This window comes from Cupressus sempervirens, chromosome 10 (genome assembly GCF_028749045.1).
Source record: "Cupressus sempervirens isolate cs-2001-9-10 chromosome 10, ASM2874904v1, whole genome shotgun sequence".
Lineage (NCBI taxonomy): Eukaryota > Viridiplantae > Streptophyta > Pinopsida > Cupressales > Cupressaceae > Cupressus > Cupressus sempervirens.
In genome coordinates, this window is record NC_143127.1 from 947957184 (window position 1) to 947980396 (window position 23213).

Genomic DNA, 23213 nt, shown 5'->3' on the forward strand with positions numbered 1-23213 from the left:
ATGTGGGTTTTATAGGAGGTTCATTAGAGGATTCTTACAAATTGCCGTATCTTTGACAAATCTCACCAAGAAAGGAGCTTTCACATGGACAGAGGCAGTACAAAGATGTTTTGACCACTTCAAATAGGTGATGTCATCTTGTCCGGTTCTAGCTCTACCCGATTTCATGAAGCTGTTTTTGCTTTAGTGTGATGCTTCAGGAGATGGGATAGGAGTAGTTTTGATATAGGAGAGGCACCTCATTGCATTCGAGAATAGGATGCTTGAAGGAGTTATTCTGTCTACGATAGGGAAATGTTGGCCATAATGCATGCATTGTATAAATTCTGATCATATTTGGTAGGTGTGCGTTTTGTGATAAAAAATGATCACAATAGTATTATATACTTCATGAGATAGCATGATGTTAATGGCCGGCAACAGAAATAGGTTACTAAATTGTAGGCTTATCACTTTGATTAAGATTTTGTCAAAGGTAAGAAAAATTTGGTGGCTGATGCTTTATCTTGGAGACCTCACTTATGTGCTCTGGCAGAGGTTTTAGTTGATTGGAGAGATCGGGTTGCAACGGAGTATACAGGAGATGATTGGGTTTGGGATATTTACGGCCACCATTTAGGATGACAAATATGCGTTGTTGGATGGGTTGATCAGATTTTAGGACAGGGTTTAGTTGATCCCTACATCATAGTTTAGAGAGGAGATTCTGAGGGCATTTCATGATGCACCTATAGCTGGGCATCTAGTGGTCTTCAAGACCTATAGGTAGATTTGAAAGCGGTTCTCATGGAGAGGGCTCAAGGATGATGTTCAGAGGTATGTCAGGGAGTGTTCATTTTGTTAGCAGAATAAGGCAGAGCAAACGTTTCCCGCAAGTTTACTACAACCCTTGCCCGTTGCAGACAAGAAATGGGAAAGTATTTTTATGGACTTCATCATTGGGTTTCCATGAGTGCAGGGAAGAGATTGTATTTATGAGGTGGTAGACAAAATGACAAAGTTTGCTCACTTAACTATTCCTTCTACTTATACAACAACTCAGGTGGAAAATTCATTCGTTAGAGAGGTTTTTAGGTTGCATGGGATACCGAGATTTCTTGTTAGTGATAGGGATAGAAGTTCATGAGTGCCTTTTGACAGGAGTTGTTCGGGTTGTGCGGTACAGATCTTACACCTAGTACAAGTTCCCAACCTTTGACAGATGGGTAGATGGAGATAGTAAATAAATGGGTGGAAGGCTATTTGCGGAACTATGTGACTGCGCAACAAAAAGTGTGGGTCAAGTGGTTAAACACGGGGGTGTATTGTTACAATACCACATATCACATGACCATCAAGATGACTCCATTTATGGCATTGTATGGGTATGAAGCACCCAGCTTCATGGATTTAGTTTTGGGGAACAACCGAGTGCCCAAAGCCAAAGACCTGTTGCAGGATAGTCCGAATATCCTAAGAGCGCTCAAGGAGAATAGACAACATGGTCAAAATCAACAGAAATTGTATGTTGATTAGCATAGGGTAGAGTGCAATTTTGAAGTAGGGGATATGGGGTATTTGAGGCTACAACCATATAGAAAGTCATCGCTCAAGAAGAGAGGAGCAGAGAGGTTGAAGCCTAGATTTTATGGTTCCTACACGGTGATTCACAAAGTGGGCGAAGTCGCCTATGAGCTTGAGCTTCCAGAGGGAAAACAATGTATTTCATGTGTCGAGGCTTAAGAAAGTCATTGGTTAGAGTGTAGTTCCGTCTACAAATTTGCCACCTTTGGATGAGGAGGGGAAGCTCATGTTGGTACCTAAGGCTATTTTGGACACTCGAGAGAGGAAACTCAGAAGCAGGATAGTGAAGGAGTATTTGGTCAGATTGAAAGACTTGTTGGAGGAGGATGCTACATGGGAGAGTGAGTAGGTTATTTAGTAGGTTGGACTGAGATTGCTCGAGGACAAGCAATGTCAAGGGGGTCAGACTGTAATGCCCCCACTTCAACAGTCAACCAAGTGTGAGTTTGTTAGCCTAGTTTGACATGGTCCCAGGGGCTAACAAAAGGTTTAAAGGCATCTTAGAGTGTTTTGGCCTAGTCATCTCCAGTTTGGGCCAAAACGGAGTTGATTTGCTCAGTCTCAGGCATACTTACTATTTTTAGTAAGTCAATAGGACACAAGGGAGGCTAGTTTTGGTGATTGGATTTGATACTCCTCGGTGAGAGCTTTCTGACGATCTATCACTCGTGCTATTCGGAGTCCGATAGCTAATATATTTTTATGTGTGAAGTATTATTAAAGTAACATTTTATTTAGCTGTAAAATATTGAAGTGTTATTTTAATATTAAATGTTATGGGAATGTGTGAAAATCAAAGGGGGCGCCTAAGGGAGACTTAAGTGATTATTTTAATATGTTTTATATTGCACATCTTTTATCCCACATTGCTCATGGGAGTTGAATCGACGCTTGGAGAAAGAATATAAGGGAGCGTTAGTGGCTTCGTTCGGTAGGTTGAATATGAGAAGAAAATTGATGTGTGAGTTGCAGATCCGTTCTTGGCATTAGAGGACGTCTATCATCTCTTGTGACATTCTAGATGTCATTCCCTTGGGGTTTGGCCTTTGGAATCCATTGTCATAAGCTTCTTATCAGACATATTGGGTGCATTTCTAGCTATAGGCGGAGTTGATGTTTTGCTCATATCTTCTTCATTAGTCATCTGATGCTTATGCTACTCTAAGGGAATGATTTTATGAAGATATTGGATTGTTTGAAAGACAAAATATCTGTAGGAACATTATTCACACGGGTACTGTTCATGCGGCACTATTCATGTCACTGTAGCAGCAGGTTTAAATAGCATTTGCTGGAGCATTATGTCAATAATATTGGTGCAATTAGTGTGTTAATAATCTGCCTGTATATGATTTTATTAAATTGTGAAAATAACATTATATCAATAGTAATATAATTTCCAATTTGTATATTATTGTACTTTCTTTTGTTCATGTTGAGTGATTTTCAATTCCATGCAAGCAAACAATATAAATGTCTCATTTCCAAAGTCATAACGGGTTAAATTAGTTAATGGAGAAATAAGGAATTGGATGCAAACTGTTTGACAAAATTCCTATCAGCAGTTTAATTTTTTGGGCATTTCCAGGGTGTCCATTACAGCTTAGAGAATGCACGAGTGATTATAGAAATTCGGCACAAAGAAGTAGCTGAGTTTAATCAACTTGCAAGTGCGTTGACATCAATCTCGTAGTTTCAATTTCTTTGTTAATGTTACATATCTTTAATAATAGAGGTTTTCTTTCATTTGACTAAGATAATAGGCTAATGCACAAGTTTCTGCAACTTCGGTATATTAGTTTCATAAATGAATTGATCGTTGGAATGCATTCGTGTTTGTTGTATATATTCCTACATCTGTTCAAGAAAGAAATTAAAATTGATTTATTGTTTACTTATTTCAAGTGGATGTTTTTTCAAGAAGCAAGCAGTGCTCTTTAAGGAAAGTGAGGTTACATTATTGTGTTTGATCGAAACAAATCTATTTTTTTCATTAAGTTTTGTAGTTAACTGTGCTTTTGTATATTCCAGGTTAAAATTATTTTCTTTTCCAAGACTGGACATCGTGCTGCCCCCTTTTTGAGGCGAGCAGCGAGAGATTACCAAGAATATGCATCATTTGCATTTGTCCTATGGCAGGAAGAAAATGCTCAATTATGGTGGAACCTGTGCGGATTCTTTCTTTGCCTATTCAGACTTCTTTGCTTTTCTTTCTATTCTCATTTTTCTTTACTTGATTGGTAACACAGTACTTGGAAGTTGCTGATTAGATGGACCTAGGAAGTCATTTGTTTCATGTACATGTTCTGAGTAGTATTTGTTTATGATGCATGTAAAAGTTTATGCTCATCACACTGTGAACTGCTTGGAGTGTAACTAAGTTGAAAAGTTTGTAATGAGCCTTGCTCAAAACTGATCACAAATTGCCCTTATTTGCTACTTGTAATTTTGTCAAACAGTTCATGTGCAACCTTGTGACTTTGCTGATATATCATTTCCGTTTGAAGTTGCTTGATGGAAATGGTTGCCAAGATTGTTTCAAACACTTCTACAATTACTATGCAAGCTCCTCAATGAAATATTATGCTTTCTTTCACCTTTTAATGCATTTAGATAAAATACTAAGAGAATATGATGCATCTACAGCCAAGACATCTTTACAAACACTTGACTTACAAACACAAGATCTGAATACTAAACTATTATTTGTAACAACTACTAATTCTCCATCCAATACAATGCTAATATCAAAAGGCAAGACTCTGGCATCATACATATGAATGAATGCTTAAGTCTGATATAAACTGCCACCTACAGCAGTAGCATATAATATGCATGAATAAACAAAGGAAACCTGGTTATGTTGCAGCCTCCTTAAAATATTCTATTCTTCAAAATGAGGTTGCCAAACAGCTCCAAAATGATGCGCCCAAGCTACTAGGACCACTAACTTACTGAATTTCTTATCTGATTTTTGATGCTTCCAAAACATGAAATTGCCCATCTGTAGTGTGCCCTGCGTGCTTTGAGGTTATCAGAAATTCGTCCCTCCTTGTATCAGCAAATCATCCCCTTAGGAATGGATATTTGGGAGTGCAGCTTGATGGTGCCTGGTTCTTGAAGTCGCCTTGAGTCTCCAGTGAAAATGCAATCAATATCTCCAAGTATGATGCCCTCAAAAGCCCAATGCGAAAGTCTGAAGCAGCCGCCCCTGTTCTGACATAAAAATTATTATAAAATAATCTACCAAACCTCCAAGCCTCCAATAACTTCTAACATGATCCACATAACCCTACGAATGAGGCGCATCCATCTCCAAGAGGAATCGATGTGGATATGAGCTAGAATGAATGAAAATGTTCCTCCAATGGCGTCTCTGTTTTACTTCAGACTTAGCTTCAGATTTTCCCAATGAAGATCTGTCCTTATCCTTCAAATATTCGATGCCACAAACCCTACTCTTCAATACCAACCAACTCCTATATTCGTAGTCTTCAAAAATTGGCCTTAAGCCACAAATTTTTGCCCTAATGAAGTGACTGAAATATCACCTCCAATCTGCAATAATTCAGGTGATATTTCACACCCTCAAAATTGCTATCATTGGGAGTTGTCGTTCCCATAAACAAATTGATTATCTGCAGACCACTTCGCTCCACAAATACTCAAGAAGAAATCATCAACCATCAATATCAAATCTGCTTGCTTCAATAGTGAGACCTCAAGGTCTATTTATGCTTTTTTTCCTCTAGAGGTTGGCCTCAATAAAATAATATTATCTTTTTTTTTTTTGACTTCTAGAAGATTCCAATATTTTTTTAAATTTTTGCACTTTATAAAATATTAAAATATTATATTATTAATAAAGAATCTCAACATCAAATTATAAAATAAGGTTTCCATAAATAGAAACAATAATGATATATGATGGAAAACCTTACTCCAACCAAAAACTGAGCCAAGTAATCATCGAATGACTACTAGATGACTCTCTCACCATGCCTCATTAGCCTACGCGAGCTGTTAATAGGCTAATCTGCTGATATGTCATTGTCAACTAGAAGGGGACATTACAAAGTTCTACATTTTCACATGTTTAGATAGCATATTTGGCTTCTCAATTCAGGAAAGCTTATTTATAGTATTTAGAATCATATGACCTCCTATCATTATTCATGCTTGCAGCTTTTGAGTTAGGGTGATTAACCTATATTTTGTGAGTATTGGTTTACTAGAATTCCTATCTTATGAATTATCCACTTACCAGTCTTTGGAGTCTAGTAATGTTCACAAGGGTGATGTATAAGGGCTTCTTAGGAGGTCATTCATCCTAGTACTAGTTTGACTCGAATGCTCTTATGTTTAACCATGGGGTTTTTGTAAAGACCAAGCCAACAACAAATGTATGTTTCTCAGTCGACGAGTAATTCAACTCATGCCTTTTACACTCATGAAAGCAATTCTTTGCTCATTCTTAGTAGGAAAATAGCAGATATAGTGTGTTCCAGAGCATAGAAAGCTTTGTTCTATGGAATTTCTGGGACAGATGGTTTAAGGGAAGGGGACATGTTTTTGGTACAGGTATTTTTTATGGACAATTTAAAGTGGATAGTAGGGAATGACTATTAAAAAATAGGGGTTTTTTTATATTGAGAGAAAATTCAAATATGCATCTAGGGAACAACTATTGAAGAAATAGGAGGATTTTTTTTTATAGAGAGAAATTTTAAATAGGCATATCATAACATTGATAGAGCATTCATCATAGACATTTGAGAATATTAATACATAGCATTAGACTTGAATGAGATTTCACAAGTAAATTGATCAGAAAAATAATGAAATTCAAATGCTTTCATTGTCAATATATGACATGCATGAAGAACAAATCCCAAAGGCTCCAAATTTCAACTATGAAATGACATAAAATATTAAAATGTAATTACTATAACAAAACTACTAAATAGTAAACATAGAAGTCCACAGTAAATTTCAACTATGAATGGTAGGTCTAAGAGTTTAAATCAAGTAGATTTGATGTCATTGGCCAGCTGCTCCTTGCTACTCTTCTCCTATGCGAATGTAAAAAATGAATTTCTTTTTCTTCTTTTTGGTTATTTTATACTTACATTAGGTTTTGGTATTGTTAAATATGATTTGGGTGTCTTGGTGGGCCAGGCAATCTGTTTACAAATTTAAAAATGCCTGATTTTTAACCCTTGCAGCTGAAAAATGTGATGCAAGTAGAATAGCTCTATGTCAAGGTAAGATCCCAACTCCAGTGGTAAGCTCCAAAGTCTATGGTTAACCCCAAGGTCCTTCCAATGCTAAGGTAATCAGGTAACTCCTGTATAGGTCCCAAGTAGGTCACTTATCACAAGTAATACACCTACTCCTTCAACAAAGCTTCAAGCTTCACCATGTAAAAGTAATACACCTACTCCTTCAACAAAGCTTCAAGCTTCACCATTTAAAAGATTATAGGATCTCTGATAGTAATATACTCATATCTTCTTTTATTCTTCTGGTTAGTAATGACAAGGTACTGGTATAGAATTATCAGTATTATATATATGCAACTGAATCTGATTTAGATTACTGTTATATAACAATGATGTTCTCTCATATATATATGCTTGTGATTCCAACTATATTCTATATTATTTTCTGCTTTCAAACTGAACTATATATATATTAACTCTATTATATTTTGTTAGATTTGATGTCGTAATGTCCCCTTTCAACTATTGTTCTTTCCTTGGCCAGCTGCTCCTTGCTACTCTTCTCCTTTGCGAATGTAAAAAATTAATTTCTTTTTCTTCTTTTTGGTTATTTTATGCTTAGATTAGGTTTTGGTATTGTTAAATGTGATTTGGGTAAGATTATTAATGTGAGCTATATGGCAAGGTAAGATCCCAACTCCAGTGGTGAGCTCCAAAGTCTAGGGTTAACCCCAAGGTCCTTCCAACGCTAAGGCAATTAGGTAACTCCTGTATAGGTCCCAAGTAGGTCACTTATCACAAGTAATACACTTACTCCTTCAACCAAGCTTCAAGCTTCACCATGTAAAAGATTATAGGATCTCTGATAGAGATATACTGATATCTTCTTTTATTCTTCTGGTTAATAATGACAAAGTGCTGATATAGAGTTATCAGTATTATATTATATAACTGAATCTGATTTAGATTACTGTTATATAACAATGATGTTCTCTCATAAATATATACTTGTGATAAGTAGGAGATAATTTCCACAGCAAGTCAAATTGTGATAGTGCTATCAGTATTAAACTGTGTGATTTTGAGTCAAACTCATTGACCCATGTTTCATGAGTAGTGATTCAACATGAATCCATCTCTCATGAGAATAAATGGAACACTAAGCACCAATTGGATCTAGGTGATGCTCATAGGGGTGAAGCACTGACACTTCCTAGGAGGTCACTCTATAGTTAAGCATGCTTAGGCTGGAGTAGTACTGGGATGGGTGACCTATCGGGAAGTCCCAGTGCTTCACCCCTGTGAGCATCACCTAGATCCAATGAGTGCAAAGTGTTCCATTTATTCTCATGAGAGATGGATTTTTGTTTAATCACTACTCATGAAACATGGGTTAACGAGTATGACTCAAAATCACACAGTTAAATCCTGATAGCAATATCACAAGTTGACTTGTTGTGGAAATTGTCTCCTACTTATCAATTGATGAGCTTAAGGGGCTTTCTAATGAATAGTTCGTAAGGCACAACACTTGGTGAAGGTTTTGCAAATGGGGTTGCAAGCGTTGAGTTTAATCATGGAGGAAACTCCGTAGTTAAGCTTGCTCAGGCTAGATTAGTACTGGGATGGGTGACCTCCCAGAAAGTCCCGGCGCTTCACCCCTTTGAGCATCACCTAGATCCAATGAGTGCTAACTAGTCCATTTATTCTGATGAGAGATGGATTCATGTTGAATCACTACTCATGAAACATGGGTCAATGAGTTTGACTCAAAATCACACAGTTAAATCCTGATAGCAATATCACAATTTGACTTGCTGTGGAAATCATCTCTTACGTATCAATTGATGAGCTTAAGGGGCTTTCTAATGAATGGTTCATAAGGCACAACACTTGGTGAAAGTTTTGCAAATGGGGTTGCAAGCTTTGGGTTTAACCATGGAGGAAACTCTGTAGTTAAGCACGCTCAGGCTGTAGTAGTACTGGGATGGATGATCTCAAGTCCCGGTGCTTCACCCCTGTGAGCATCGCCTAGATCCAATGAGTGCTAAGTGTTCCATTTATTCTCATGAGAGATGGATTCATGTTGAATCACCACTCATGAAACATGGGTCAATGAGTTTGACTCAAAATCAAACAGTTAAATCCTAATAGCAATATCACAATTTGACTTGCTATGGAAATTATCTCCTACTTATCAATTGATGAGCTTAAGGGGCTTTGTAATGAATAGTTCATAAGGCACAACACTTGGTGAAGGGAGCTTTGGGTTTAACTATGGAGGAAACTCCGTAGCTAAGCACGCTCAGGCTAGAGTAGTATTGGGATTAGTGACCTCCCGAGAAGTCTCGATTCTTCACCCCTATGAGCATCACCTAGATCCAATGGGTGCTAAGTGTTCCATTTATTCTCATGAGAGATGGATTCATGTTGAATCACTACTCATGAAACATGGGTCAATGAGTTTGACTCAAAATCACATAGTCAAATCCTGATAGCAATATCACAATTTGAGTTGCTATGGAAATTATCTCCTACTTATCAATTGATGAGCTTAAGGGGCTTTCTAATGAATAGTTCATAAGGCACAACACTTGGTGAAGGTTTTGCAAATGGGGTTGCAAGCTTTGGGTTTAACAACAGAGGAAACTCTGTAGTTAAGCGCGCTCAGGCTGGAGTAGTATTGGGATGGGTGACCTCCCGGGAAGTCTCGATGCTTCACTTCTGTGAGCATCACTTAGATCCAATGAGTGCTAAGTGTTCCATTTATTCTCATGAGAGATGGATTCATCTTGAATGACTACTCATGAAACATGGGTCAATGAATTTGACTCAAAATTACACAGTTAAATCCTAATAGCAATATTATAATTTGACTTGTTGTCGAAATTATCTCCTACTTATCAATTGATGAGCTTAAGGGGCTTTCTAATGAATAGTTCATAAGGCCCAACACTTGGTGAAGGTTTTGCAAATGGGGTTGCAAGCTTTGGGTTTAACCATGGAGGAAACTCTCTAGTTAAGCGTGCTTAGGCTGAAGTAGTACTGGGATGGGTGACCTCTTGGGAAGTCTCTGTGCTTCACCCCTGTGAGCATCACCTAGATCCAAGGAGTGCAAAATGTTCCATTTATTCTCATGAGAGATGGATTCATGTTGAATCACTACTCATGAAACATGGGTCAATGAGTTTGACTCAAAATCACATAGGTAAATCCTGATAGCAATATCACTATACTTGTGATTCCAAGTATATTCTATATTATTTTCTTCTTTCAAACTGAATTATATATATATTGATTGTATTATATTCTGTTAGACTAAGTATAGTGTTATATCACTGGTGGAGAATAGAGCATTGCCGTTTTGATTGATGATATTCAACCACCCAGCGATCGGCAATATATACGAAGGTACGGGGACATGAACTTATATTTAATATGCCGACGGTTTAATAAACTGATATGTTATATGTATCATTTACAATATGCAATAGAATATTTCAATGATTATGTATATGATGATTATTAGTAAACACATAATAGTGATTGAATATATATATATATATATCTATGTGTGTGTGTGGGGAAATCAGAGATATATATACTATATCTGTGTGTGTGTGTGGGGAAATCACAGATATATATATATATATATTCATATATTCTGAGCAATATCCTACTGTAGTACTGATAAACCAGTAACGTTCTGCCCTTAAAATTTGACAAATGCTGTTATGTATTTGAGGTGGTAATTACATCAAACAGTTCACAGACTCCTGTAGTATCTCAAGAATTTGCTATACTATTCACTATATTTGAAAATCCCAGACAAACTATAGAATAATGAAACAAGGACATTACATCAAACAGTTATCCATTAATCATTAATTGCTCCTACCAGCATGGTAATATGGAATCTAAATACTGTCAATGATAATGCACAAGGACTGGACTGGACTATCTTCCCAAAATGCAATACCAGTAAGGAAACCAGTCAGTGTCTTAAGGAGATTACAACATAATTCCAAACTCAGAAAATAAGAGGTAAATGATACTGACTGATTATCCCAGTAATGGTCAATGATTCCAGAACTAATATTCAGTTGAAATAGAACTAAAATGGAGGCTTTAGTACAGACCCGATATGCTGGAAATGTTCATTGGACGTTGACAGTAGTTCGAATGGTTCTCATTGCATACACCAGGCCTGATTTCCTCTATACTCGACTCGACCTGTGTGAGTACTCACTCCTTAACCTGCCGCCTGTGATGATGAACCCTTGTTCGAAGTCTTCTACTATGGTAAATGCCATAACCTTCCAGAGTGCACATGCCGTTTCAGGTTTCTCATTTGTTATGCGGAAATATTTTGCTAGACCCGTTGTTGAGGAAACGTGAAGACAGTGCCGCCCACTACTTGCAATCCCAAACCCGTGTCTCTTTCACTTGACTGGTATCAAACCTGCGGTTCTGAGAAACACCATCCCACTCACGATTTAATCCTGCCTGATACAAGCCACGCGGGAGTTCCCAAACCAATGCTAAATGTTTCTTCAAATTTCTGAGCTATCGTGTTCAGTGACGTGACATCCAGGTAATCTGAAATTCATCTTGGCTTCTTAATAATCTCCTTCCCAAAGCATTAATAGGTGGAATCCGACTCAGCCAAGAGATCCAAAAACATTGTGCTTCCAACTGGAACTGACTCAGCTGTATAACCTCACTGGATATTAATTTCAAGCCGTCCAGCTATTCTGCAAGTAATCACTTGTATATCCCTAATGCTTCCAGATATAAAGTAAACAACAGAACTTAATAATTTCTTTATGCCATTGCCAGCTTTTGCCCACACCAAAGCAACTGTAATATGGAGGAAGATTGGGGCTACGCCCAACTCCATTAGTTTTCTTGGACTTGAGGGTTTTCATCCTCAATATCACAGACGAGTCACATTAAAGCAACCAGAACTCAGAAGATTTTTAATTCATAGATTCTTGTATCTTGTTAATCCCAATGCAACCCTGTATATATAGCCTCGGAATGAGGGAAAGTACAAAGAGCAAGTAATGTGGGATTAAATGTCATTTTTGTTCTGTAGTCACTTAAAGCTATTTATAAAGTAAATAACTTTAAAACATTAAAAATGACTTCGCTTTGCACATTTTAATAAAGTTTTGGAATAAATTAAATTAAATCCCCATTGTGACTGGAAAGCATCCTATTATAAATAGTTATTAATCTATCCGGATGTGGAGATAGATTAATTCCTGCCACCCGGAACTAAAATTGAGAAGGGGACATGACAATATATATATGTGTGTGTGTGTGTGGAAATCACAGATCTATATACTTAATATGTTGTGTACTTCACTTCTACTGAAGGTACACTTTAACACACCAAAACCTAAATGGACTCTTCACCTTCCAAGGTCATCACACAAGCATCCCCATGGATATTCTACCACAAACTGACCAGAAGCATCCCAGAGGCTTTAGGCAACTCATCCCACTTGGAATCAATCAATTTTGTGGTTGCAAGCTTCATTCCCAATACCCACAAAGAGAGTGTAAAACAAGCCTAAAACATACCTAAAACAAATAGGCCTCGAAATCGAGTTTCTAGGAGTAAGTCAAAATTCTCCCAAAACACCCCCAAAACAAAACAGACATTCAAACACCCATTTTAGAGTGTTATAGGATTCCAAAGATTCAAATCTCCAACCCAATTCTAGGTCAATACACCACAACACCCTAGGTTTAAGGGTTTTAGGCCTAAATATCAGGGTACATGCTTTTTCAGGGTTCCTTGGACCGTACACACATGTTGAATCTCCAAGCTTTTGGTATAAACAATTTCAAATATGCTTCAAAGAAGCTATCACAGTGAGCTAACTCCGTTCCCAATCTTCTGCGATGTTATAGTAGCAAATCCTAGCTAGTCACAAAGACAAATGGCTAGCTTACATGATAGTGCACAATATGATAAAGGAGGGAAACAAATGTTTTGGATGCAAAAGATATAATACACATGACTATCTCCTTTCCTCCGTGTAACTCCATAGTTGCAGAGATTCTAAGGTAAGAGATAGCCCATTAAGACAAAGCCCTAAGTAGCAACTCAAAAGGAAATAGAATGTAAAGGTATCAAATCAGAGTACAAACTAGCTACAGCACCACTTGCTCAACTTAGTCTAACCAGGCTAAATGCAATGCAAAACATCCTTAATTCAGTCCCAGGAACATTTAAAGAAGTATGAATAAGTGTGCAAGAAAAACAATGAACTTACACCATGTATTCCCACCAAAAATATCCTGCCAAATCTTCATTAACCCTTCAAATTGCCTTCTCCATACATTTTCTAGTATGGCAGATCCTTGACCTTCCATGAAGGCATCTCCACGAGGAAACACGAAGGTGACTGTTCACCTTCATAAGTTGCCAAAAAGTTGCATTTTGGAAGCTTTTGCAATTTTTGCAACATTTTTTCATTTTTCATCATAACCAAACTAACGCCTATATAAACGTAACCACAAGGTCCCTATGACACATGAAGACAAAATTTCATCCCATGACCAAATTTGATGCAGATTTGACCTTTGGCTCGCATTGACCCAATTCGACCAAGTGGCTTATAGAGACTTATTGTGGAAAATCAAGCACAAATTTAAGAACCCCAACTGTTTCCAACTCCAACAAACATCAGATTGCTTCACTTTTAGATGTTTGACATTTTGTCAAACACTTTGCATGCATCATCTATCTTGCTGTCCTTTAATTTCAGACTTTATGTGCTTACTTGAAACAATTTTAAATGAAGTTTAAATGCTTGCAAATGATTATTAAGAAATCCAGGTAAAAAATTGGTACACAAATGCAATCTTTTTTAACCATTTGATGTATAAATATATTTTTTACATGTTAAATCTGCATCTATGGCCAATAGACATTTTCATAAACAACTGGCATGCAATCTAACTTATTAAATAGAAAACCCTGTAAATATTGTTGGTGACTGATATATATATATATATATATATATATATATATATATATATATAGCAGTAGAACTAAGTAAATTCCCACACCAACTCACTAAGTGATAGCTTTGAAATGCAATGCAGCTAACCCAGTAATAAAGCTACTAAGAGACTCCATGTCTCACCCACAAGAAAATCACACCAGCTGTATACTTGAACCCTGCCCAGTAAGGATGATCGCAACACTTTGATCTGCCTTCCAATGACAGTAATAATGACCACAAATCACTAGAATAGTTGCGCCCAACAGTTTAGAAAAATTATCTTCAAACAACTGCAGCTTCAGCAATAAATACCACAAACAAAACCCTCTTTCTTGGATGCTAAAATTAGATTGAAGTCACAAATTAATGGACTATACAACAATACTGAATTAAATGCTCAATTTAGATTCAAAACACTGATTCAATTGCTTTACAAAAACAGCAATTGATGCACAGATCAAGAGGAATCAGTCCCCAAAAATTCTCAACCTTCAAACCCTCAAGAAACTTCACAAGTCATTAAAAAGCAATAGACAAGAACGAATTCTCTTTCTCCGTAAGGTCTCTTTTATAATGCAACCTGGCTTTTTGGTTGCGTATTTGAATTTGTAATGATATAAAATGATAATCATTTCCTCCCAAAACATTAATTAATTTCTTGAAATAGGCTTCCATGAATTAATTAGATAAATGACCCCTTCCAATGATGACTCGACCCTCAACTTAAGTGAAATTATAAAGTTTAAAATATAACTTTGTAATGCCATCAAATTACTTCATAATAACACTGAAATTATAATAACTCCGAAAATGCTTTTTTTAAAAATATGTCGTGTGAAATAGGAGTCACCTATTGTTTCCCCATGTGACCAAATGCACTTTCCTAAAATAGAAAGGGTCTATCTCAATCATCACCAAACTTGTCATGAATAGCAGTGCATGAAACTATGCCCAAATGAAGTCCAATCTGAGTCAAATGAAGACCAAATTGGAACATACCAATTTGTGAAGTAGACAAGACCCTTCCATAGCCATGCTTCTTCCTTAGAAGACCCTCTATCCACAATAATTAGCTTATGAGGATTACAATAATAGGCTAATCTCTCAAACTTTGATGCTAGTGAAAATGGGAACATTACAACAAATGATTTCAAACCAACAATGAATCATCTCAACTACATTACAAACAAGAATTAACATTGTAATATTAACTCACACACCGAAATTGAAGGAGATGGTGAGGAACATCAATGTTGCTCGTCCACCAAAGTGGCTTGGGGCATACGGGACAACTAGATGTCCCCAGGACAAGTAGGGGACTTCTAGTTGTCTCAGGGACTTTTACGTGTACTTTGTTTCTCTTCTTCCCTCAATTTGGCCTTTCGGGTACTATACCGAATTTGCCCATTTTGAAATGCCATTGGGGATGACACAAATATGTCCTGATGCCCCTGTACTTGGGATGGGAGCAGATCAAAAAGCCCAAGGGATGCAGCTCCGTGGAGCATAGATAGCAAAAAATGACGAAATCCTTACCGAGAGCAGGGTGACATGGGCAATGGCCACTTTTATGTCTTAAAATGCTTCTTTCCTAGCCTTATTGCATTTAAAGCCTTGCTTTTCTTTCATTATTGTATTGTATGTTTAATAATCTCTATTAAGTCTGGAGCAAATTTCCTTAAAAAGTTTACTTTCGCAAAGAAAGATTGTACTTCTGCCCTGTTCGAAGGAAGACTTAACTATCAGATGGCTCTCACTCTTTTTGAAATGTTTCTAATTCCTTCTTTTGAGACAATGTGCTCTAAGAGTTTTCCTTTGGTGACACTAATAATGAGGCTTTTGGGATTGAGAGAAATAGCATGCTCTTTACACCTTAAATTGTTTTCAAATTGTGTAAATGATTCTTTCTTTTACGAAAATATTTTTAGATCATCGAGGTAAATCACTATGATCTTGTGTCTCAAATCAGCGAAGGACATGTCTATTGCCCTCTTGAATGTAGCTTGTGCATTCATCAGCCGAAATAGCATCTGCTCCACACACATGCAACCAAGGGTGTTGTGAAGGTTTTCTTGTTTTGATCTTCTTTTTCCATGCTAATCTGATTGTAACTAGAAAAACTATCAACCACGAACATCATTCCTTTTCTTGCTATTGTTCGCAACACATCGTCCATCATTTGTAGGGGATATTTATCTTTGAAAGAAGACTCATTCAGATTTCTGAAATCAACACATATCTCTCCATTCATCTTACAAGCTGGGACTATATTTGGTTTCCAAGTTGGAAGAGGAAAGAGGTGTTGGAGAAGATGCTGAAGAATCAGACAAAGAGGTAGAACCTGAGGAGGAACCAGCAGGCATGGGTGACTTAGAGAGTAGGAGGTTCATTGAAGCACTTGGAAGGCTAGGAAGGAGAGAAGCCAAAGTGGAGTTAACCTATGTTCCATGGGAAGATGAATCCAGAAGAATGGATGGATTGGCTTGAGGCCATGGAGAGCTATTTTGAATGTGAAGAAGTTGCAAAAAACCAAAGGGTGAAGTTGGCCAAATCAAAACTCAAAGGCCCTGCCCTAAGTTGGTAGAACTTCTTGCAAAGTGAAAGAGTGGAGAAAGAATAGAATCCTATTTCCACATGGAAAAGGATGAAGATGGAAATCAAGAGGCAATTTGTGCATAAAGATTATGAAGTGTTCTTGCATAAAAAATTGCAGAACCTAAGGCAGAAAGATATGGATGTAAGTTCTTACATTGAGGAATTCCATAGGATCTTTCAGAGCAAAAATCAATGAGATTGAGAAGCAAAAACTAGCTAGAAGTATAGCGTACACGATGAAATTAATTTGTTTGGGCTAGAGACTGTGCACAAGTGTTACCAAATGTCACCCAGGGTGGAAGATAAGCAAAGGAGAAGAGGAGAACATCAAACCAGAGGAAGAGGAAAAAACATCAGAGGAAGAGGAAGGTTCAATGGCAAAGAAACTTCCTATAAGACATCAGATGAAAACACTAAGCTTGAGAAAGTAGGAGAATCTAGGTAGAGAGGAGGCTTTAGAGGAAGAAGATCAAGCAATGGAGGAAGATTTGGGGGGAGAGGACCAAGTGTCTTTATTGGTAAATGCTTTAATTGTAATAAGATTGGACATCAATCTTTTAGGTGCCTTGAGAAGCTTGGTTCAAACAAGCAAGGAGGAGAAATGAGGGTGCAATTGACTCAAGAAGATGAGTATGGAAGTGAAACTTCTTACCATACCACCATGAGCAGACCAGTAGACCCATACCATGGAGAACACTTGATGATGTAAAGGATCCTATTGAAGGCAGCTGCAACAAAGGAGCCACCCCAAAGGAAGACATTGTTCAAGTCCACATGCAAGGTGAATGGAAAGGTATGTAAAGTTATAGTTGACTCTGGCTCAACAAATACAAGTTGAAATTACAAAGAATACCCCATCCATACCCCTATAGAGCCTCATGGTTAATAAGGGATAAACACACCCTGGTAAATGAATAGGTGTGGGTAGAGTTTAACATAGGGGAGTACAAAGATAAAGTCGTTTGTGACATGTGAAATGGATGCATGCCATCTCCTATTAGGGAGGCCTTGGCAATATGATGTGAAAGCTAGGCATGAGGGAGAAACCAATGTGTATGACATAACAAAAGGGGGAGTTAGGTACACCATGAACCCTTTGCCTAAGGAAGTGATTAATAAACTAGTCAAGGGTACTATCATGTTGGTGGGAGAAAAATAATTAATTCAAACGATTAGAGAGAAAAACACCCCATGCTTTGGACTGATTGTTAGGCCAAAGGAGACAGTGACTAAGGGTATAGATAGTAAATAGGGCAGGAATGTTGGACCTAAAGAACTGAAGGAACTTTTGGACCTGTATGAGGGGTTGGTTGCATGTAGTATGCTAGAGACGTTGCCATCACATAGGGAGATTAGCCATTGCATAGACCTCATACTGTAATGTCCCTATTTTGGAGGTAATTTGATTTAATTAATTTAATTAATTAAGTTGTCCAAAATAATGATATTTTATGAGGATGACTAATTAATTAAATAAATAAGTGGTATTAAGTTAATTATTTATAAAGTTATCAAATAAATAAATATTAAAAAGTAACTTTATATTTAATTAATTTAATAAAGTGACTTAAATAAAATAATATATCATAAAGTCACTTAATAAAAATAAAATAATTTCTGGAAGCTTCTAGATTTTGGGCCAACCTCTTGAGGAAAAAGTATAAATAGACATCATGGGCCTCATTCTCATCATCCAGGAATTGATGATTGTTTGATGTGATTATTTGGTGGAGAAGCTAGCTAGGGTTTCAGCCATTGGAGGATCATTGGGGACAAAAACCCTCATTGGTTATGCAATTTTGAGGTTGTGAGATACCAGCTGAATTATTGCTCATTGTGGGCTTTACTTCAGAAGTCCAATCTTGTGCTTCACGGTGGAGATTATTTGAGTACAATAGTTGATGTATTATTGTACTTGCAACAGCTTATGTATTGTTGCATTTGATGGAGAAGTTACTTCAGCAGCTTGTGTATTGTTGAGATTGATTATGTTATTGAGCAAGATCATTACAGACCTTCATAATTTGCTATCATGGAGGTTGATCAGCCTATGTGAGTCTCATGTTTTTGCTCATACCTTTCGACTGAGGAGGCCAATCATTCTGGGTATTGTTGCATTCAATTCCTATCGTCGAGACAATTGATTTAAGGGCAAATTGGAAGGCATTTGGTGCTGCAATTAATTATCTAAACTTTTGCTAGGCAAGAATAGGGGCAACAAGTTGAGTGTTTCGATTTGAGCTTGGAAGGTGCCTATCACATTGGATTTTTATTGTGTCTTCATCAACAACATTGGGCGCCATTATTACCATGTTCTATTGTCATCACAGGCATTTTAGTTGCTGCTATAAGTGAATACTCAGAAAATCAAATTTGGCAATATTGTCAAACAATTGTAAGCCAAGAGTCTTGACCAATTCGTAGCATCATTGTAGTAGACATTTTATTGCAAAGAAGGGGATATAAATTGTTGGTCAACTACTATTGTAATTGAATATGTTATTGCCATTCATGATCAACTTATTAGTTTGCATGCCAATTGTTTATCAAAATGTCAATTGGCTGTAGGTTCTCTTTTTTGGCATAAATAATGTTATAATTATGCATACCAAATGTTTGTTAAAATACCATTTGGCTGTAAGTGCATAAATGTCATCTTAGGTTGCATCCAAAATGTTTGTCATAATTACTAGTTGTTGTAGCTGCATATTGCAAGTAGTTTCAGTCACATATATGCATTGAATATTGTCAAAATAAGTTGAATATTCATGTTAGGTCATTGTTTAGTTAATTTAGAGTCATTTGTAAACATTTTCATTGATGCTAATTGAAGAAAAGAGTCATTAAAGAAAACTGAAATGTTATATCAGTCATATGACCCTTGTATGTGAAGTGTTTGACGAAATTCTTCGAGCCTTCAATTAGCATTTTAAGGTCACATTTGAGCAGGGTCATTACACATACCAAGAGCCGCATTACCCAATAAAGCAGCCTATAAAATGACCCCAGAGAAGAATGAAGAGATAGCAAGACAAAATGAAGAATTGTTGAGCAAAGGGTTCATAAGAAAGAGTATCAGTCCTTGTGCAGTCTCTGCAGCCTTGGGACCAAAGGAGGGCACTTGGAGACTTTGTACCGATTCTAGCGCAATCAACAAAATCATAATTAGCTATAGGCTTCCATCCTTGGGATTGAAGATTTGTTGGATTGCTTGGGAGGAGCCAAATAGTATTCAAAGGTGGATCTAAAAAGCTTATACCATTAGATAACAATAAGGGATGGGGATGAATGGAAAACAACATTCAAAACAACTGATGAGCTTTATGAATGGCTAGTGATGCCTTTTGGGCTTTCCAATGCCCCTAGCACATTCATGAGGTTGATGAATGAGGTCCTCAAACCTTTCATTAATAAATTTGTTGTTGTATATCTAGATGATATATTGATTTTTAGCAGGACCAAAGATGAGCACTTATTACATTTGGATCAAGTTTTGAAGAAGTTGCATGAGGGAACTTGAAGATAAACTTGGAAAAGTGTGTGTTTTTGCAGATTGAAATGGTGTTCTTGGGCTTTGTAATCTCTTACAACCTTAAAGTGGATCCTACAAAGGTTGAAGCCATACTTCATTGGCCCACAGCTAGGACTGCCTCAGAGGTAAAAAGTTTTCCTGGTATGTCTAGTTTTTATAGAAAATTCATAAGAAATTTCAGTGATGCTTGTGCCCCTATGATTGACACCATTAAAGGGGGAAGAAAATGAATTTTTTTTGGTCTAATGAAGCAGATAGAGCCTTGGAATACATTAAAACTAGAGTTGCACAGCAACCAATATTGGTGCAGCTTGATTTTCATAAAGTTTTCACAGTTAAATGTGATGCAAGCAGGAGAGCTATTGGTGGAGTCCTAAGTCAAGAAGGGAGGCCTATTGCATTCTTCAGTGAGAAGCTTAATGAGGATAAACAAAATTATTCAACATATGATCTTGAGATGTATGCCATGGCAATTTCTAAGGAAGTGGAGGCATTACTTATTGCCTAAGGAATTCATTGTTTATATTGACAACCATGCTTTGAGTTTTTTGAATAGGCAAGAGAAGTTGAACAATAGACATATTAAGTGGATGGAGTTTCTTCAATCCTACACCTTCATCATCAAACACAAGAAGGGAACCTCAAACAAGGTTGCTGATGCCTTGAGTAGGTGGAACCTCATGGTGCAAGAGATCAAGCGGGAGAATACAGGGATTCATTCCACAAAGGAGATGTACTAAGATGATGAAGACTTTGGAGATGCTTATAGAGTTTGTGCCGAAGAATCAGACATATATCACACTGAATTTGCAGAATATTTATTGCAGGAAGGGCTACTCTTTAAAGGGAGCCAATTATGCATTCCAAAAGAAACAACAAGCAAGAACATCATAAAGGACAAGCATTGTGGGAGCATTTCAGGACATTTTGGAGTTGACAAGACCCTAGAATAGGTGAGAAGACAATATTTTTGGCCAAGGTTGCAAACAAATGTAAGGAAGTATGTGGAAAGTTGTATGATTCATCAAAAGGCCAAGGGTCATACTTCAAATGTAGGTTTGTATACTCCACTCCCTATTCCTAGTAAACCTTGGGATTCAGTAAGCATGGATTATGTATTAGGTCTGCCTCGACCAAATCAGGTTATGACAGCATTTATGTAGTTCTAGATAGATTCTCTAAAATGGATCACTTTATTCCTTGTAAAACAACACATGATGCATCATACATAGCAGGATTATTCTTTAAAGAAGTTGTTAGGTTGCATGGGTTACCATTATCCATCATCTCAGACAGAGATCCAAAATTTCTTGGGCACTTATGGAGGACATTATGGAGGAAGCTTGGCACAAACTTGTGTTTGTTATTAGCCTACCACCCTCAGTTTGATGGACAGATTGAGGTAATGAACAAATATCTTGGAAACCTCATAAGGTGTTTGACAAAACAGCATGACACAAGTTGGGATCGTATTCTAGCATAGGCATAATTCTCTTACAATAATTCCATAAATAGAAGTATAAGGATGACACCATTCCAAATAGTCCATGGAAGACATCGAAGAGGCATTCTTGAACTCAGAGATTTGAAGGATATGAAGAAGAGAAGTGCTCAAGTAGAGGACTTTGCAAAGGTCATGAGATATATTCATCAACAGTTACAAGATAGGTTGAAACATACCTCAATCAAATACAAGGAACAAGCAAATAAGAAGAAAAGAGAACTTCAATTCCAAGTGGGAGATGTGATGATTCATCTCAAAAAGAAAAGACTTCCAAAGGAGAAATCCACCAAACTCATGATGAAGAAGATTGAACCTTTTAGAATCATTCATTAGTGTGGAACAATGCTTATAAGATAGACTTGCCTCTTGATATTGGTCTATCTCCAATCTTTAATGTAGCAAACATCTTTCCTTATAAAGGTGATATGAACGAAGTGCTGGAAGCTGAAGTTCAGTCTGATGAACAATTGGTGAAAGTTGTTCCCAAAGAGAAACCACTGATTGAATGCCCAAAGAGAAACCACAGATTGAATACATCCTTACCAAGAGGGTAAACAAGAAGACTAGGAGGGAAACTTACTATGACTACTTGGTTAAATGGAAGGATCAACCAGCAGCAGATGGAACATGGATAACTAAGAAAACATTTTAAAAGCAGGATACAGAGTTGCAGACATCCCAACTCAAGAGACTTGCGTTTCTTTTGGCCAGGGAAGTATGGTACAGAGCACCAATCAAATAACAAATCAAAAGATGTAAAAGTCATAGGACGATAGGAAATGGTAGGGAAATGTCTCACATGGCTTGAAAATCCAAAATTGTAAGAGCAAGGTATCCATTGGTGCATTATAAACCTTGGATCACCATAAGATTGCAAGCATTTTTCAATTATGTTGTTTAGAATAAAGCTATATAGGCTTACTAAGTCAATTCATACTTATCCAAACCGATCAAAAGGTCTTGGAGAACAATCAGGTGGAAAATGTCAGAAGTTTTCAATTTTGCACTACTGAAAGTATGCAACTTTTCAAAAGTGGTTATGACCGGTGTTGGTATGTTGTGACCATTGGGGAAGGCCTATTTAAACATTTTGAACATCTCCTAGAACAAAGAAGAATATATTGTAATGATTTGGAGTTTTGGAGAGCAATAAAAGTTAAAACTGAGGTTTACTTGTAATTGTGTTGTTTCTTGTGTTTGTACGGACTTGTATGGATTGGCAAGTCTGATCACAGTACATGATTTGATAGAGGGATGAATTAGGTCACTAAGGGATTTGGTTTCACACTGATTTGACATCACCATCAAAAGTTACATCAGTTTTGGTCGAGACGACATTCAAATCCTCACTAATTGGAGTGGGTAACCAAAATGAAGGCCTGACTTGTATTTCCGCAAATGGAATTCACTGGCCGTTTGGGGAAAGCAAGTTGGGATATTGTACTCATAGATTCCAAAGTTTGGAGGTTGGACTCAGTGGTTTGTTATTTTTCCCAATCAGCCCTAGGTCAGATATCTATATGTATTTGACCTAAGATGCCAGTTCGGATTTTGGTTCATATGCGGGTTCGATATTCAGGTTTGACATTTGCTCAATTTTTTTTTGGGCTGGTTTTGGTTCATTTTGGGTTTGTTCATACTAGATTTTTTTTTTTTAAAGAAAAATTATATAGATGTATATTAGAGTCTATATATATATATATTTCCTAATCCTTTTTAAGTATAAAGGATTATTTATGAGCCTGATATAATATTAATAAAGTTAATATAAAATA

At 36.9% G+C, this 23213-nt stretch overlaps 1 protein-coding gene across 1 annotated transcript in view; it reads left to right on the top strand.

The window, feature by feature from the left end:
• Positions 1-23213, top strand: part of LOC149537110 (DNAJ heat shock N-terminal domain-containing protein) — a 322115-nt gene that overhangs the window by 181533 nt on the left and 117369 nt on the right. The window contains exon 12 of the mRNA XM_089807127.1: positions 3595-3731. Within this exon, the coding sequence (XP_089663253.1) occupies positions 3595-3731 (137 nt within the window). The remainder of the gene's footprint in view (positions 1-3594; positions 3732-23213) is intronic.